The 18,275-nt window shown below is 54.1% G+C and overlaps 1 protein-coding gene across 6 annotated transcripts in view; it reads right to left on the bottom strand.

The window, feature by feature from the left end:
- KIAA0319L (KIAA0319 like) overlaps positions 1-18,275 on the bottom strand; it is a 52,650-nt gene that overhangs the window by 24,632 nt on the left and 9,743 nt on the right. For 5 of the 6 annotated variants that reach the window (XM_029081552.2, XM_029081554.2, XM_029081555.1 and 2 more), the window contains exons 1-2: positions 5,857-6,396; positions 507-801 (exon numbers count right to left, since the gene is read on the bottom strand). In XM_029081552.2, the coding sequence (XP_028937385.1) occupies positions 507-606 (100 nt within the window). In that variant the 5' untranslated portion in view covers positions 607-801; positions 5,857-6,396. Of the gene's footprint in view, positions 1-506; positions 802-5,856; positions 6,397-18,275 lie in introns of those variants that run through there. The other variant, XM_029081553.2, reaches the window with a different exon arrangement.

The following is an 18,275-nucleotide window of genomic DNA, read 5'->3' as shown; positions in this document are numbered from 1 at the left end:
GCACCCCGGAAGGGCAGACCCGATGTTGTTAAGGCAACGATCTATGAATAAATCTCTCTTCTTGCGGGCTCGCTTTAAAAATAAAGATGCTCGTCAAAAGCAGAGAGACAACCATCTGACCTACTACCGGCCTTTGAGATGGCAAGAGGGAGTTTGGCCTCCAACAACACTCTCTTCCCCCGGGTTCTGTCTGCTCCGTTCCCCCGACCAACGGCACTGAAATGGACAGAGAACCGGTGCTCTTCGGGGGCTAGGAGATGTGGCCCAGACTGCTCGGTTCTCAGAAAGCCAGGCCCGTAAATCCCCGACACGTTGTACGGTTGTCAAGCGAGAGAATAGGAGCTGCTGTTTTATTTACTGAAGAGGGGGCGGGGCACGGCTGGCAGGATTTCTGTCTCTGAGGCCATTTGAGAACAGTCTGTTTCCTCTCTCAAATGAGGGCAACGCTCATCTTTTCCAGCACACCAAGGGCCCCCCAACCCCCGGGACTCTCCCCCTTGCCTCACCTGGGGTTGATGCGGTGGTGCTTGGGGAGGAGGTGGGCAAGGCGGGGGTGGCGGGGAGGCTCTCATTGCGGGCGATTCCACTGGGCACCGGCGTGACCATCTGGGTTTTCCCGGCGTCTTTTCCCCGGGGGGTGCCGGGGTTTGGGGTCGTCTCTTCGGGGATTCGAGGCTGGCCTGACGTAGCGTTCTGTCGGAGGGGCGTCTCTGCTTTCCTGGTGGCGGCCAGGCTCAGGGCCAGGGGACTGGACAGAGTGACGGAGGCTGAGGACTCCTCAGTGGAGGGCGTCTGGTGGACCTAGGGAGATAAAAATACGTCCCAGACGCAAGGGTAAAGGCTGAGCAGACAGGCTGGGATTTGGTCCACCGTCTACAGTCTACTCTACTGATGTTCTCCCGGGAGTTGTTAGAATTTGGATCCGACGGGCAAGCGGACAGGAGGCAGGCAGAAATGACCAGGCCCTGCTTCCCCTTCGCGCCAACAGATTCTCCACCAGGCTCCTGCACCCTTCCAATTTCCCCCGAGTCCCTGCCCATTGGCTTCCGGTTTCTCCCCACCAACCAGCTCCCTTAGATTTAGCTTCCTTCTTCTCCAGCTCCATACGAGCACATTCCCACCCAGTTTCCCGTTCCGACCTCCGACCTGCTGCTCGTGTCATTCATTCATTCATTCATTCAATCGTATTTATTGAGCGCTTACTGTGTGCAGAGCACTGTACTAAGTGCTTGGGAAGTATAATTCGGCAACAGATAGAGACAATCCCTGCCCAACAACAGGCTCACATCACGTGGGCTGAAGCTCCAGGGGGTGGGTGTGGCCCATCCCCAGTCCGCTGGGCGACTTTCTCTTGGCTGGGTTCTCTCTAGCAGGCTCCACCTGATTTTTTTAAGGGGCGGGGAGGGGATACACTTATGCATCTTACTTGATGCATGCTGAGTGGTGCGTTATGTACCAGTCCAGAAGGGTGCGGGCCCCGCTGGATTGTACCATCTATACGGGGGCCTGGGTACTTCTACATAGCAATGTGAATTTGCAGCTCGACAAGGGGTTTGTCTTGCTCCTCCGTTGGGTCAAGGAGGCCCAGGAGAGGGGCTCCCGCTCCCCTCTACACCCCTAATCACGTCGAGGTCCAAACCTGACCCACACAAGAGTGACTTTCTGCTGCCTCAGATGGGTTGGGCTGGAGCCCTTCAGACTAAGACTAACTCTAAGTCCTCAGACTGGGCCAGCCTGGCTTCCCTTCTGGCTGGTCTGAGGCCGCGGCCCAGCTGATCCTAGGAGTGGCTGAGAGTTCTCATGCTGATGAATGGCACGGAGACTGCCGGTTGTGCACAGTTAGCCTCACCTGCCTTGTTTTCCAACTGGCCCACTCACAGAGGCCTGAAATAGAAGGCCGAGAAGGGGGACCAGTCCCACCAACGGTTCTTTGGAGTTGGGACCCTCGGCCATGGCTTATGGGCTCCTCCGCAGCGACCGCGGGGCCAGCCCCGGCCGTAATCCAAGCGACAAAACCAATTTCCTCCAAATTCCTCCGTCACGACCTAGTTCCCTTAGGGCAGGCGGCCGCAGGGGGCACACGGGACATTTCACCTCGAGTCATTTTGCTCCGTGCCGTCCACGTGTGGGACAGATTTGGAGACAATGGTGCTACTCCGGGAACATGTGCTTATTATTAAGACATGATTCACAAAAATTCACCGTTCGGCTCGCTTTGATTTAAGAACCAATTGTGTTTTTCAAAAATACCTACCACCGTGTCTAATCAAAATCAAACCAGTGGAAGAGACAGTGCCCTCCTACTCCCCCTCGCATGTCTCAGGCATTTTACAGACTCGCAGCCTACGTGGTGGCAAACACAGCTGAGGTTGGACCCAAACTCTGCCCCAATTCCCGATGGCGGAGTCATCGGCTGGGGTGAAGTTGGCGTGGACCAACTGAACCTCAGAGGCCAAAACGCCACCCCTATTTCACTTCTTCCTGGAGGGACCAGCTCTTTCCGTCGTTTTCATTTTGCTCTCTTGTCCCGAGTGTCTAGGGCCGGGCGGCCCATCACCTGTCAATCGCCGCTAATCGACTGGCCAGCGTTCCCGGCTACAGACCGCACTAAGCATGCGAGCGCTTGGTTCAAGCCCGGCCCGAGCTCCTAATGCTACTCAGCAGAGGCAAACTGCCCTCATCCACTGCCTACCTCCATCCCCGCCACCACCGTCGTATGAAGCCAGTCGCTGACCAATTCTCTCTGACGACCAATTCTCTGACTCGTCTGTCTCTAAGAGACCAAACTGGCTTTGCAGGTGAAGGAACGGGAACTCTGCGGGCATTAGAGAGTCCCCCGAGGGTCACTGGGGTGGGAAGGGAGTGGGAGGGGACGGAGAGAGTCTGGGAGAGGTGCCAAGAGTCAGAAGCTAAAACATCTGAAAGAGGAATAGTGCGGTATCATAGACTTAGTGAGAAAAAGATGGAGGAAACGGAGCTGCTGCTGAGGCTCTATAGTGAACCACGGGTCAGAGGAAGGGAGGTGGGGCAAGAAGAGCTAAACATAGTGCTATCGAGGCCTGGGTCCAAAGGACTATGGGCAGATCTCATGTCCAAAGGGTTATTTTCATTGAGAAATAATCATAACGATAGTACTCGTTAAGAACTTCCTATCAGGTTGGACAACGTCCCTGTCCCACATGGGGCTCACACCCTTAATCCCCATTTAACAGATGAGGTAACAGGCCCAGAGAAGTTAAATGACTTGCTAAGGCCATAGAGCACACATGTGATGGAGCTGGGATTAGAACCCATGTCTTTCTGACTCCCAAGCCCATGTTCTATCCACTAAGACACACTGTTTCCTCTGTTCCACCTGCAGCCACAGTGGAGAGCGGGCAGAAGCGTCTGGAACGTTGGGAAGATACTGGTAGTTTGGATCTGCGTCTCGCCTAGAGCAGGGAGGAGCCTGAGGACTCCTTCCAAGGGGTTGGCCTTTAATTTTGGAATGGTGGAACTTAGCTTCTCTTGAAGCGTCTTACTTCCCTAGGTGGGTCTGTCCACTCAACTTCAGTCAGTGAGCCCCACGAGGGCCAGGGACGTAATTAATTTTCTTGCACCCTCCCCAGGTCACACTATCAGCGCTTAATAAATGATTGTGGAAGATAGCTGGATAGCGGGGGTGGAGTGGGAGGAATGAATGAATGCATGAACAGAGCAAAAGTCCTCATGACAGTGATTGACCTTAAGTTTGGAACCCTTACTATCCAATGCCTGGCAAATCTTGGGACCAAAACGAAGGCCTGAAAACTGCCTCAGAGCCCCAGATCTCCATTAGAACCCAGGTCCTCTGACTCTCCGGCCCGTGCTCTTTCCACTGGGCCATGCTGCTTCCCTTCTTCCCCCAAAACAGACCAGCTTCCTCTCTCTCTGGGGGATGGGAGGTGATTCACTCCTTGGCGGGGAGCGGGCCCGTGAAAACACACACGCCTGTTCATTCCTCCTCCCTTCCTGGCTTTCAAGGGAGATGATCGATCCCTAGGGACTTGCCACAGTGGCAAAATGAAGATGCATTTCAGAGCCACTTCCCCGGGCTCTCAGATAGAACACTACCGAATTTTCGGCTCACCAACAGAGAAGGCAAACTCGCCCTGAGCCAAACTGTTCTCTCAGCCCAGCACCCACTGGCCAATCTGCGATGCTTTATTGTACGCCTGCCGAGATCTCTGGGGCAGGGAGCACGGAAGACTTGCCGTCTAGAGGAGATTGCTTGTCTGAAAAGAGCAGCTAAAAGTCCTCTCCCAACCCCCTTAGTAGAGAAAGAAAGAAAAACCTGGAAATATGCCTTTCTACTTCTGGAGTGGCAGTGTGCACACCAAATCCATCCTGGGATGCAAGAGACAGAGAGAAAGAGAGAGAGAGAGAGAGAGAGAGATGCAGGCAGGCATTTTTGGAGGAATGAAAAATTAATTCCAATTATGCATTATGCAACGCCTTTGCAGCTCTGCAGGCATCACACACACACACGCACACACACACAAAGACAACAGTGATTTGTGGTTAACAGTTCTTTCTGCTCTACATGCCAGAGTTACTGGCCCCTATAGAATTTCAGGGGGAGCAGGACCAACTGGCGTGACTTGTCAGCCCGCCAGCCAGCTCGCGCTAATGAGCGGGAGAAGGGATCTGCACTGCACACATTTCTCCTCCTCTCCCTTTCGTACTACGGGTGAGTCTGGCCACCAACCCCCTCTCCCCAGAGATAGGCCGAGGACCTCCTAGAGCTGACAGCTCAGCGGACTGCGTGGCATCGGGCACGGTGACCAGACGCCGGGTCCCTGAGCCGGTCCCGATCACTCTAGGTCTTTTTGCTTAATAACTGTCCCATCTCCTCTTCCTCCATCCACACTGGGGTGAGAGAAGTTTTTCTACTCTTCCTGGGCTCCACGGAACACTAAACAGAAGGCGATGTGAGAGACAGTGTGATAGGGGACGGGGATAGATTTAAATATATATATAGACACATACACACGCACACACACAAAAGAAAAGATGTGGTGAGAGATAAGGAGAGAGAAATGAGAGACAGAAATAACAAGAAAATGAGTGATGAGAGAGAGAAAGAGAGAGAGCAAGAACCCACCTAGACTGTCAGAGACAAGCAAAAACAAGACCCAGCAATCCCTGGGGGACCTGAGCCCCCGTGATTCACCCTGAAGATACGGGCCCTCAAGAACCGAAAATGGGGAAAGCCGACTGGTAACGTCTTCCTCGATCGCTGCTTCGAGATTCTGGGGGGTGAGCAGGATTCACGGCTCAGATCTCTTGGCTGGGCTGTACGTGGTGTTCCCCAGCCCAGCAGGTGGAGTATCAATTGGCAGGACCAGACGCGGCATCCTCGGACTAGAAACACGTTACCCCATCGAGAATGTAAACAGAGAAGTGGCAGGGGGGGGGGGGGGAGGGTCAGCCCTGTGGAGAGGGGACACGCTAGCTGTCGCCAGCCCGGGGATTTGCGACCCGGTACGAAGCACTGCAGAACCACAATGGGAGACTTCCAACCTCGCTGCGGCTCTCCCCTACCGCTGACGGACTCGGGCGGCACTGTTAGCGGTCCGCGCCTTCCCTGAACGGAGGGGTCTCTGGGCTGATGGCGGCTTTTGATTTTCCTCCGGAGAACCGCAGGCCTACCCAGCCAAAGGCCAATTAATCCCTGAGGGCCCTGGAGGGTAGTGCTGCTGAGAGCAGGCCCGTCTGAGCGGCCACACGGCCTCTGTGGGGCACGGTACGATGCTCCGCAAAGCCCCAGTCGAGACGCTGACCAAGTCCACGGGGGCCCCTGGGGGGGGGGGGCCTCCCTCCTCCAGAAGCTCTTACCTCTGTGGAGAGGCGAGTGGCCCAATTCCGGGCTCCCGGGAGTCATTCTTCGAGAGCGGGTCCCGGACGAAGGGTCTGGGGGCGCTCGAGACTTCACTGTTTGGGGACGGGGTTCTCCCTTGGGGCCCGAGGGTCCTCGGCTCTGGCGTCGGGGACCCGGAGCTCACTGGCTGGTTCTGGCTCGCCTGATTTGGAGCCCCCTGCAGGTCTAGGGTCCCTGGGGAGGTCCCTGGGCTGAAGCTTCCAGTACTCAGCCACCTGCGGTTCGTCCCGGGAAGATCTCCGGGTTCTCCTGGCCGCCCGGCTCCTCCGCAGCTCCGGGAGGTGCCGGCCTGGAGCTTCCTCTTCCCAGGGGAGTGGTGGGTCGCGAGCGGCCTGCGGGCTTCCGGACGAACCCCAGGACGGAGCGGGAAGGGAAGCGGTCCTCCCGGCGGCTTGACAGCTCTGGGACCCGCGGCAGTCCACCGCGAAGCACAGGCCTTCCGACCACAAAAGGCATCACAGATGGGGGTCCTGCAGCAGACGGCCCAGCATACGACTGGAGGGGGAAGTGGGTTCTGCCCAGGAGCCGGTGGTGATCTTCTCCCAAGACCTCAGTTCGACTCCAACCCGAGTGCTCCCCAGCTGGCACCTGCTCCGGTCGGACCCTGAAAACACGGAGAGAGCACATTTCAAGACGGCGGTGAAAGCACCCGACTACTGCTCTTGCAGGCAGCGAGACACTTAGCTCTTTGAGTTGTCTGACCCTTGGCTTTGAAGAGTGTGGAAGAGCCACCTGATGAAGGGAAGGGAAGGGGGAAGGGAGCTGCACTGGCTCTGAACAATTCTCATTACGAAGAAATCTCTCACCTTTCGCTTCCTCGCTCCTCTCGCCCTCTATAACTCGTCGTCCTTCGTGCTCCAAGATGGAGGCACTGCCAGTGATCCACGGGGGTGAGTGCGGCCGAAATAATCCGCCGCAGACTCCCCCAGCCCTCTCACAGCCTTCTCCAACTGGGCTGCCATGCTGGTCGGCAGTGCCCGGAGCCGATTTCACCTCGGCCTTTCAGTCTCCCGCTCCCTTCCAGCCCACAGTCCGCGCCGCTCCGCCAGCCCGTCTGTCTGCCTGTCCCAGTTGTCTCCCGGTTTTGAGCTCTTTGCTTTCTGGTTAAGTCAGTGACAATCCCACAGACCCAGGGGGTGCCAATTACTTGTACACACTGTCCGCCGGACAGAGTACGGCCTCGAAGCATTAGGAGATGGGAGAGCTGCGCAAATCGGAACACATCGCTTTGACAATGGCAGTATAAAAATAGAGTCCCCGTGTTATTTTCGGCAGCCCAGATTCAGCTCCCAGACCAACTTTTCCATTGATTTTTGTCACCAGCCATTTGCCCAATTGAGCTCCGTGAAGGGCTTGGCAAAATGGGTCAGGCGGCACGGTGGCAAACGGGGCTGGAGGAGATGGAGGGATCGGAGGCCGGGGGGGGAGCGGGGGGAGGGTCTGCGAATGCTAACCCTCTCCAAAAACTGCCTTCTCATCCAGAGCCTGGACGGGATGAGAGTACTCCAACTAAAAAACAATCTCTCTGGTCAACGGCAGCTTCTGCTTGCCGTCCAGCACGAAACAGCCCCATTAGCCGACACGGTTCTAAGGTCTGTTTGGTAAGCTTGTGCCTGCTGACCTATCGTTTCCCTTATAATCTTTCTGCCGCTTCCTCTGCCTTATGAATTGGTGATGGGGAAGGGATGGGCGGTGAGGGGGTGGGGAGTCAAAGTACATCCCTCAGTGAGAGCCAACGGTCGACGGCGACAGTCTTCTCTTGCTGAGACGTTTCCTGACCTCCTACTGGTTGGCATCCTTTATTTGCCGGTTCAGAGAAAGGGCGAGTCTGAAGGCCAAATCAGCCCGTCCCCCTCAGCAGCTAGTCTGCTTGATCCTATACAGCCAGGCAGGTTGCCACTTCACCTCTTTTATTACTTGGGGCCAATGTCACTACCAGCCCCCGGGGAAGACATTCTTCTTGTTAGCTGGAGGGTGCAACGTGACCTTAGCTCTAACCTCTCCTCCTTTTTCTTTGTTGCTCCCGATTGCTGGGGTGCTGACTGTTTAACCATAACTACCTAGGTTCAGTCAGGATGCCGGGGATCTTAAAATACCCCTGCAACTCCTCTCGCCCTACAGCAGATGGGCATCAGCGGCTGCCCTGTTTACTGGAGATCCAGGAAACAGAGAAGGGGCCTGGTCATCTTGTCCAGAGTCCTCGATCACGACCGAACCCACAGGGTCCCAGCGCTTGGGTGGATGGTAGAATGCAGCAGCCTTTTCCGGGGCAAAAAAATAATCGTGTCTAGTTTAGAAACCATCTAAAGAGTTTTCACGTACGCTTCACGCTGCAGGATTTGATTCCTCTTGCAGATCTCTTCCCCGGCTTTTCTCAGGAGCCAGGGAAGCCGGTGAGAAGGTTCTCCTCACTAGCGGGGTCTGAACGGCGCCCCCCACCCCACCCCAACCCTGATGCAGACTAGGGCCAGCTCATCTGGAGCTGCCGGGGGGCCAACCCATGGGCCTTGGCCATTTTGTGATGATTCAAGAGCTTGGATTTGTTCTTCAACATCACAGCGGGGGGATGGAACTTTTTTGTGTCCGCCATAGCCCACGTTGGCCTTTTACGCTGCACAAGCCCTCACTGGGGGAGCTTCACCACCAGAGGTGTGTTCCAAAATGAAGAACAACTGGCTACGCACTTCACAGAAGCTGTGTTCCCCCACAAGGCGCTGGCTGAATTCCAAAGTGAGTCCTCGCACCCTCAACCCCCAAATCCTCCTGCGGATCCTGAGAGATGAAGTTCTGACTTCCATTTCCGGTTCGGAACTGTTGCCGGACCACTGGGCCACCGCTATCAATCCAGTGGTTCTGCTACCACCCCCAGTGATGCACACTCGTTTGGGAAGCGAGTCAGGTCACGGGCGGCACGGAGAGCACCAACGCAGAGAGAGGGGTGCCGGTTCGCTGGACCAAACGCACCGCCTCGACTTGAAGGAAGCTCTTGGGGATGCAAGGTGTCAACAAACTCCATCCCTACATCCTTTGCTGGGGCATTAGTTCCTCCACCTCCCAACCTCTTAGACCAAACCTGGCTCTGCTCCCGGGAATTACATAAACCAGTATTGACTCCAAAAACAGATGGGGTGGACTTTTATACCAACTGCCTCCAGAGTAGGGCTGTGAAAATCTCAGTCGGTAATCTTGGATCGAGCATTTCCTAGTTTAGGAAGATCCACCCCCCTTCTTCATCAAACAGCAATTTCTTATAGCACCTACCATGTCGCAGAGCATTCACACTTCTCTCTGGTGATTCTGGGAATCTCCTTATAGTGAGGGATCAGGGGAGAAGTGGTAATGGATCTTAGTTGACCCAGGGCAAGACAGATCCGGCCCCTGACTTCTTCAAAACCCCTGAAGTTGTGGCTCAGAGACTAAGACCCTCATTTTCCTGCAGAAGAGACTGAGGTTATCTTGGGGGGCAGAGAGCCAAACTCGTGGGCTAGAAGGTCCGGCCATCAGAGCAGCCACTGCTCTGAAGGCCCAAAGGCAGATTCCAGGGATGCAAAAGCAAGATCTGTAGCAGGCTCGGGCCACAGATGCCTCAGAGAGGCCAGGAGGCAAGGGGACAGAGATCGATACAACAACTCGACCAAAAAAGAGAAACAAAAAAAAAAAAACCCATTAAATACACATCTCTTCTTGCCCCAGGGAAACACATCAGATTCTTTTAGACACACACTCAAGGAACTTGGGATGACATTAGTGACAGAATTGTTGGCCAATATTTGGACACTGTATGCTCTGGGTAACAACTTATTCAGGCAAATGGAGGGGAAGTGAAGGGATGGCTTCTCAGTCTTGGGTTGGAAGAAGGCAGGGTTGGGGGAAAGGCGGCTCATTGGTTCGGCCAAGGGTGGGTGGGGTAGACACCGAGATGGATGGGATGGTAACGGGAGAGCCGGTACTGGCCGGGGCACAAGAGGGCAGAGAAAAAACCACTGGACTCAGGAGGCTCGCTCCTACCAAGGTGGTCGGGAAACTTTGGGCACTTATTTCACGTGGGGCAGAGAGCCAACTCATGCTGAGAAGCAGCGTGGCTAGTGGATGGAGCACCAGCCTGGGAGTCAGAAAGACTTGGGGTCTAATCCTGGCTCCGTCACTTGTCTGCTGGGTGACCCCGGCTAAGTCACTTCACTTCTCTGTGCCTCAGTTATCTTCACTTATATTGGGAATTGAGACGGGTGAGCCCTATGTGGGATAGGGACTGTGTCCCAGTGCGATTATCTTGTATCTAATGCAGTACTTAATGCAGTACCTGGCACACAGTAAGTGCTTAACAAATACCACAAAAAAAACAAAACAAGAGAAAACACGAAGACCTCTCACACACTCCCTAGCCCAATGGGAAGGCGGGTACTACTGAAGACTAAAGCCTGCCATGGTGCAGGCATCTCTGCACAGGAGCGAAATACACACTCAAAAGTCCAGAGTTCCTTCTCTGTTCTTCTACCCTGCTGGGTCCAATTAAACAAAACAGTGATACAGGCCAGATAGGGCCCCAGAACTTTAACCTGAGTGGGGCTCAGCTGTGACCACCTCTCCGCCCCCACAAATCGAGGAAGAGGACAGCTCGTCAACGGTATCCGAATGAAGTCGGTCCCTCTGGCAAAGCAGGGGGGTGGCTTAGGGCCTCTCCCAGGTTAACATTTTGCATTGCATTTTTCCCACAAGTAAAAGTTCACAACCTCCCCCTGAAATTTCACAGTTTGGCAACAGTTCCATCTGTTAATTTGTCCTCCAATATGGCCAGATGCGGGTGCGCGCGCACACATACACACAAAAAAAGCCAGTGTCTCTGTGTTATTACCTTCTGCTGGCCCAGCGCCGCATGGCAAAAGACGAGGACAAAAAGTTCCCCCGGGGGCTGCCTGCCAGGTGCCTGGTTTTAAAGCCACTCCCTGCGGAAGGGCGCTACCAAATGGCAGTGCTTTGTCTGAGTGGCTAGCGTGTGGGTTGGTCTTGCCCGCATCTGCAGATGCACTGAAAATATTGGTAAGACCGGAGCTGCACAGAGTAATAATAATAACCGTCTGGTGCTTGTTAAACACTGTGTTTACCAAGCACTTGCTCTAAGACTGGGAGAGATACAAGTTAACCAGGATGGACACAGTCCCTGTCCCACATGGAGCTCCCACTCTCAATTCCCCATTTTACCAGATGAGGGTACCCGAGGCCCAGAAGTTAAGTGATTTACTCAAGGGTCACACAGCAGCAGACATGTGGCGGAGTCGGGATTAGAATCCAGGTCCTGAGAGTAAACGCTCAATAAATACCCTGGATTGACTGGCTGGCCTGAACCGAAAGACTGGTCCTCGAACACCAACCTCAACCCAACAAGCAGCATGGCCTAGTGCCCGGAGCACGGGGTTGGGAGTCAGAGGATGTGGGTTCTAATCCCGGCTCTGCCACTTGTCTGCTGAGTGACCTTGGGCAAGTCGCTTAACTTCTCCGTGGCTCAGTTAACTCATGTGGAAAATGGGGATGAAGACTGTGATCTCCACGTGAGACAACCTGATTACCTAGTATCCACCTCAGTGCCTTGCACATAGTAAGTGCTTAACACAAAACATTATTATTATTATTATTATTAACAAGCCACCCCCATCCCTTCCTTTCCTTCGAGCGTGAGGCTCACTGCCCACACATACGCCCGACAATCAAAGACACCAGACTTTTCCTGCCACTCTCCCCCCTCCACCTGCTATTTCTCCCCCAACCTGTGGGCATTAGCATTTGGAGAAAGGGAGGGGGAGGAGGGGACAAGGTCCATTAAGACGCCCAGTTGTGTATTGTACTGGTTGGGAAAAAGCCTGGGTTAACCAAGCCCTCTCTCTCCCTTTTCAAAAGGGCCAACCGTTTTTTCCCCCAGCCTACCGGTTGGAAGAAAAGGTGGCAGCTGCCTCCCAAAGCAGGGCTTTGAACAGAAAACAATTACTATTCACTGCATTTGGCTTTCTGTGTGCTTAGCTTTGGTCAAGCACATCATTTGTTCAAATGTTCTAAGATAGTGTTGTTTATTGAAAGGCCGGTAGGAACCAAAAGCCTCTTTTTGTTCCTCCCTGGGAACTTCTCCTCCCTTTTCCATAGGCTTTCACCTGTTCCCTCACGGGCCAGGCCGAAATTCCCACCCGGAACGAGGAAGTTCCGGTGCCCCGGCGCCCACGTCGGGCGTCGAGGTTACTGCCTAGTGGGCTGCCGGTCAACTGGTTGGGAGAACTGGGGGAAGGAGAAACGGGGCCCATGGGGGGGCTGCCTCAAAAAGAAAAAGTGGGGGGCTCTGGAGGTGCTGTGCCAGGCTGACTAAAGAAAACTCCCAGGTTGAACACTGCTCCAGAGGGACAAGGGGAGGCCTATCTCAACGGGGCTGTTGCTAGAGGAGAACCGGAGGGACTCAACTACTTCTTTTATTTGTTTTTCCTTTGTTAATACCTCTGGCAAACCACAAAAGAGCAGTGGTTCCTCCCACCCCACCACCTCATTCACAATGGTCAGGGCAGCACCAAATGACCCAAGAAGGGAGCAAAGCCTTTTTAACCCAGGCATGGGAGCCCAAAGAAGTGATCTGAAGAAATGATCTGATCACTTCTTACTGATTTATGCCTCACGCCTTCCCCATGGGGCCCCCAGCCATGACTAGAGAAGAAAAAATGGACCCTGAAAATTGCCTTTTCAGACAAGCTGTCAGTTTCCACTATCAGGTTCCTGCCTATAACAACCCCCCTCCCACACCCACTGCCATATTGGGGTGCTACTGATAATGATGATTGATAACTGGGGTATCTGTTAAGCGCTTCCTACGTGCCTGACACTACACTAAACGCTGGGGCAGATACGAGATAATCGGCGTTGGACACAGTCCCTTGACCCACATAGGTTTCACAGTCTTAATCACCATTTCACAGATGAGGGAACTGAGGCACAGAGAAGTTAAGTGACTTGTCCGAGGTCACAGAGCAGACAAGAGGCAGAGCCGGGATTAGGGCCCACGTCCTCTTACTCCCAGGCCCGTAGTCTTTCCACCAGGCCACGGAAGCTCTCCTTACCCTCCAATTTCCACTCCCGTTCCAAAGACCCCACAGATTAGTCTTCTATCCCTCGGCCAGTTGCCCAAACCCCCGTTTTACGCGGGCGCCTAGGACGCGGCAAACCCTGGCCCCCACTGATGTAAACGGCTCCTCCCGCAAGACGGTCACCTCTTCGACGCCCCCTTTCCACCACCAGCCGAGGTCTGAAAACATTTAAAGGCGTCCTTGAGGGACAATGATTAAGCCGTGAGCTTCTGAAAAGGTCTGAATAGGAGGCTGAGTTGCTGCAGGAGGCACTTAAAACTGAGTAAGAAGATTCTTCTTTCTCCCACTATCTGATGACTAAAAGGTTCCAGAGAACACTGACAACAAGAAGAAAGGCACTCAGAGTCCTCCCCCAAGAGGGAGGGTGCTGGGGCTGACGACAGGCTCTGCTGTCGCCCCTTCACCAAGCTCTGCGTTTGCCCCTCGGAGAAGCAAACCCACAGGCCCGGACGAATACAGAGCCGACCCTCTGGCAGGCCGTTTTTGAAGGGGTGGTGCCAGGAGTCCTCACGAATCCAGCAATCACCCCAATATGTCACTGGGTGGGGGAGGCGGATTGTTATTGGCAGGAACCTGACAGTGGAAACTGACAGCTTGTCTTAGAAGGCCATTTTCAGGGTCCAATTTTTCTGTTTCAGGGCAGATAAATTATTCAGACTCACCACAATCAGCCAGACCAATGAGCTTTGGAAACTCGGGGGCTAAAAGCCCTTGATCCAAGCACTATTTTGTGTCTGCTTTTCTCCCCCTGCCCCTCCCTCCTTACCCACACACACCAAAGAAGTTTGTTTAATGGACTTAGTTACATGATATTTGGATTAAATGAAGTAGCGGCAAAACTCACAGGAAATAACTCACACCGCACACTTTAGGAGTGCTATTCCAGCAGCCAGAGCCATTAGAGGAAAACTTGTGTCAATTTCCCCACTAAAAACCTCTCATTTTGAGGCATTATGTAAGCCTGCCATAAAAAAGCCCTGCCGTGGGCTGCGCAAGGTGTGGGGAATCTCGAGCCGGAGCAAAATTTTACAACCCAGCTCTGCCTCCTTAAAAATCAAACCTGGCTTCCTTTTTGCTTACAGTCCTGCTCTCTGGCCGCCCGGGACAATCCGTTTAGCAGCATCGCTCACCAAGAGGGCTTACTGTGCATAGAACACTGTCCTAAGCGCTTAGGAGAGTACGATACAACGGAGTTGGTAAACACATTCTCTGCCCACAACGTGCTTACACAGCGGTTACCTAGATGCGGAGACTTCTGTGCAGATGTGTCAGAGAGCGCCCCGGGGGGGTGTTGACAGCTGGAATATTCTGAGGCCAAAACAGCTAAAATGACACAGGGGCCAGCAGTGTATGACAACCATTTTCCCTGGGGCCTTGCTTCTCTCCCCTCACCTGTTGGTGATGCCCAGAGTGAGTCGGGAGAAGGGGCACCCCAAAAGACTGTCGGGCTCCAAAGAGGCTGAGGATCCGTGTTCCCGGAAAGCCAGGTTCTCTGGGCATCTCTCTGAAGCCCAACCCTCTCCCCGGACCGCCTAGTAAAAGCCTCTTGCTTGCTAAGGCTCTGGGGGGCAGCAGCCAGAACACGTCTACTGGGAACTCCTACAACAGGATTCGAAAGGTTTTAATGTGGAAGATGACACACACCACAATGAGCATCATGTATAGCAAGAACTAAAGGAAAGACAGCATTTCCATGGTTCACCAGATGAAAGTCACAACCACGATCTGGGGCTGGTATTGGGAGTAAATTGGTGGGGGGGCGGTGAGGGAAGCGGGGGGTTGGTTTTTGTTTTTTCAGTTTTTTTATCTGCAAAGACAACCTTGCTCCTTGAAGCTTTTATTGGCTTCCTAGCTGGCTGCATGTAAATACATGTATCTTTCTCTCACGCCTCCGCACCGAGGTTGGCCGTAATTTTCAGTTTCGCTCTGAGTCAATTAAGCCGCGCTCTCTGCCTTCAGAAATCCAGCCCACAGATTGCGGCTGTACTGGTCGGGCACCGTTCTGAGCGACGGGGGGCCTCGGCCGTCTCCCCCACCTGAAGACTAGGGTCGGGGATCATCGTCTCGGAGGCGGTGGGGGCCGACGAACAGCCCCCCCACCCCAAGGAGCTTGGGAAAAGCTCTCCCGCCATGAAGGCCGGGACCCTGGCTCCTCGCTCTATCTCGGGAAGCCACGTCCACACACCCAAAGGAGCAACAGCAGCGGGCAGGGAGGATCAGCTCCCTGGTTGAGGAGATTTGGGATCCTGGGCCCTGGCATGGGAAAGGAGAGATGGGATCAGGGTTGGGAAACAGCAAAGAGAGAATGAACCTCGGATCAAAGGACTTCACTTGGGTGGGTCGAATGGGCACTAGTGGCTCAGGGTGGCTCAAATACTCGGGGCGGGTTCTTTCCCGAGTCTCGTCGGTCCCGGAGAGCAGAGCTGGGCCAGCCACTTTGAGACCTGAGCAAAAGGGGGAAAAATCCGGGAGTCTAATCTCGATGGGCCCAGCCCACCCCTCACATAAACCCGCTGTAGAGAGATCTGAAAAACCGAGTGGTTGGAGCTGGGGGAAGTGGGTCAGAGGGGTGGCAGAACAGATCTGTGTTTGGAGCTGAAGGCCAACCCACAGAGAGGCCAAGAGCTACTGACTGAGCTGGGGGGCTGGCGATGGGGCTACGGATCCGTCAGCCATCTTAATGGGAATTTAGCACATGGTGGTTTCATTCCTCCTGATTAAGACTCAATTCCTCCCTACCTCCTGCCCACACCTACAAGCTTCTGGCTGACTCAGGGTGTCCTCAGCAATACAACACACACAAACACACACACACACACACACACACACACACACACACTCACACTCTGAGCCGTTTCCCAAACAAACCCAGTCCAGGCAGAACTATTTTTCTCGACTGCATTTGAAATTTGCAGTTGGAACTCTTTCTTCAAGCCAACAGGGTTACGCAAACCAAAACAAACCTGCCTCTTCACGGCTCTATTTATACCCATCGCTGCCCTCGTCTCCTGAAAAAGAAGGGGATTAGAAGAGCATCCGCTCGGTCGAAACTAAACTGAGCTCCCGCGGTCTTTCGAAAGACAATCAGTTCCATGAGGTACAGTCCGCCTCGGGGATGAACTCGAGTCTTCCTCGGCTACCGGGGCGATTCGATCTCCAGCTCGAGGTCACTGCAGCTGCCAGCTCAGGGGATGTGTGTGGACACACAAATGGAGGACTGCTCCACCCCCCGGCCCCAGCCACACCTCCGGGCCGCCCCCAGAGCTGCCTCCCACGAGACCAAACTCCCTTTTGAAGTTGTGAAGAGGAGAGGAGGATGTGGAGAGGCAGCGGGGACCGACTGTTGTCCTGGGCCGGCCGAATCTACGGCACCAAAAGTTCGGCCACCAACCGCGGGTCTCTGATCGCTCCAACCTCGTCAGGCCCAAGCAGGGTGAGGGTTGATGCCCGGGCCAGGCAGGCGGGAGAGGCTACCCGCCTCGGGGGGACGGTTGACCTCCTTCCATCTTGGAGCCCGGCGATCGTGACTCAAACCGACAGGACGGCGAGAGGGTCGTGCGGAGAAGGGGACCTGGCCACCCAGGACCACCTCGGGAGGTCGGGGGGAATCGGAGGAAACGAAACAGGAATCGAGAAGGAGACCCGTCCGTCAGTTCAGGCACCCTGCCGACCGCCGGTCCCATCTTGAACGGAAGCACTTAGGGGAATCTGGAGAACGGCCAGAGTTCAGATTCCTCCCGCAGAGTTCCCCGTTGATCAAGAGTTCCCAAGAGACAACCCAAAAGCAGTAGGGTGGCTCTAGGAGGCAGGGGCTATGTCCTCTGTGCCCTGTTTCTAAATCCCAGCTCTTCTACCTGATGTTTAATAATAATGTTGGTATTTGTTAAGCGCTTACTATGTGCCGAGCACTGTTCTAAGCGCTGGGGTAGACACAGGGGAATCAGGTTGTCCCACGTGGGGCTCACAGTCTTAAAATGGGGATTTTACAGATGAGATAACTGAGGCACCGAGAAGTTAAGTGACTTGCCCAAAGTCACACAGCTGACAAGTGGCCGAGCCGGGATTCGAACCCATGACCTCTGACTCCAAAGCCCCTGCTCTTTCCACTGAGCCACGCTGCTTCTTATGCCCTTACTTCACGGAGGAGGGGCAACACCCCCCCCACCACACCCCACTTCCTGCAGTTTAAGACCTGTGACCGGGCAGAAGAGCCAATCAAGTTCTCCTAACTACCTTGCCAAGCAAAAGCTCTGCTTTGCCTTTTAACTATATGGTATCTAGGTGTCTCTGGCTAACTCCGCCTTTCCACGGGAACCTCTTGAGGGCGGTCGCTACGCAGCAGCTTTCCCACAGAACTGGATTTGCTGCCCCGTTCTGCCATTTTTTCACCCAGTCTGACTCTGACCCAGGAGAATCTGGGTGGAAGGGGAGGTGGGCGGGTTTGAGCAGTCTCACGCCTCAGGAAAAGACAGAATTCTGATTTTCTACACTAACTCTGGGGAAGGATTTAACCAGATCAGCTCTTTCTAAAGTACTACTAAGCAGAAGACAATGATTTGGTGTCTACTGAGAAGGCTGGCTGCCAGGGCTTCTTTTCTGTTTCAAGGACCTTTGTGTGTGGGGGGGGGGGGAGGTTCCTTCAAATACATCACTTCCCCCTCCCTGTACATACATTGAAACTTCTACGGCACATTTGAGTTGCAGGAATCCCACTGATCCCACAGGCTTCTTTGACGCGCATTCGGTTTCAGGTCTGAAAAGACTCCTGAAATATCATGCTGGTTTGGGTTAAGAGCCAGGGGAGGAGCCCTTTCCCCAGGTTTCCTTTTTCCTAGCTGTCAGGCACTCAAATCGTTATTCATACCACTTGGAGAGACAGATTAAGGATTAATAATTCATCACCTTCCTTTGCCACAAGGTAGTCAAGAAAATAGGACAATTTGGCAGGAGCAGGTTGCTCCTGCAGACTCCCAGCTAGGAGACGCATTCCCTCAGGGCTTTTTACCTGCAGGACTCGGGGGCTCAATGGACACTGCTAAGGGGAAGACCACCACCCACTGGAAATCTCTTCCATTCTGGTCAACAATTCAAGAGTATTTAATGAGCACCTTTTCTGAGTGGAGAGCCGTTTTTAAGCGCTTCGGAGACTAGAACAGTCAGTAGACTCAATCCCTGCCCCCGAGGGAACTCATAATGTAGTTGGGGAGACAGACGCGGGAATAACTGACTGATAGGAGGAAGGAAGGGAAGTGGGTAAGTAT

Source organism: Ornithorhynchus anatinus, chromosome 16 (assembly GCF_004115215.2).
Source record: "Ornithorhynchus anatinus isolate Pmale09 chromosome 16, mOrnAna1.pri.v4, whole genome shotgun sequence".
Taxonomy (NCBI): Eukaryota; Metazoa; Chordata; class Mammalia; order Monotremata; family Ornithorhynchidae; genus Ornithorhynchus; species Ornithorhynchus anatinus.
The sequence above is the reverse complement of the archived record's forward strand: the minus strand, read 5'-3'. Positions and strand labels throughout refer to the sequence as shown.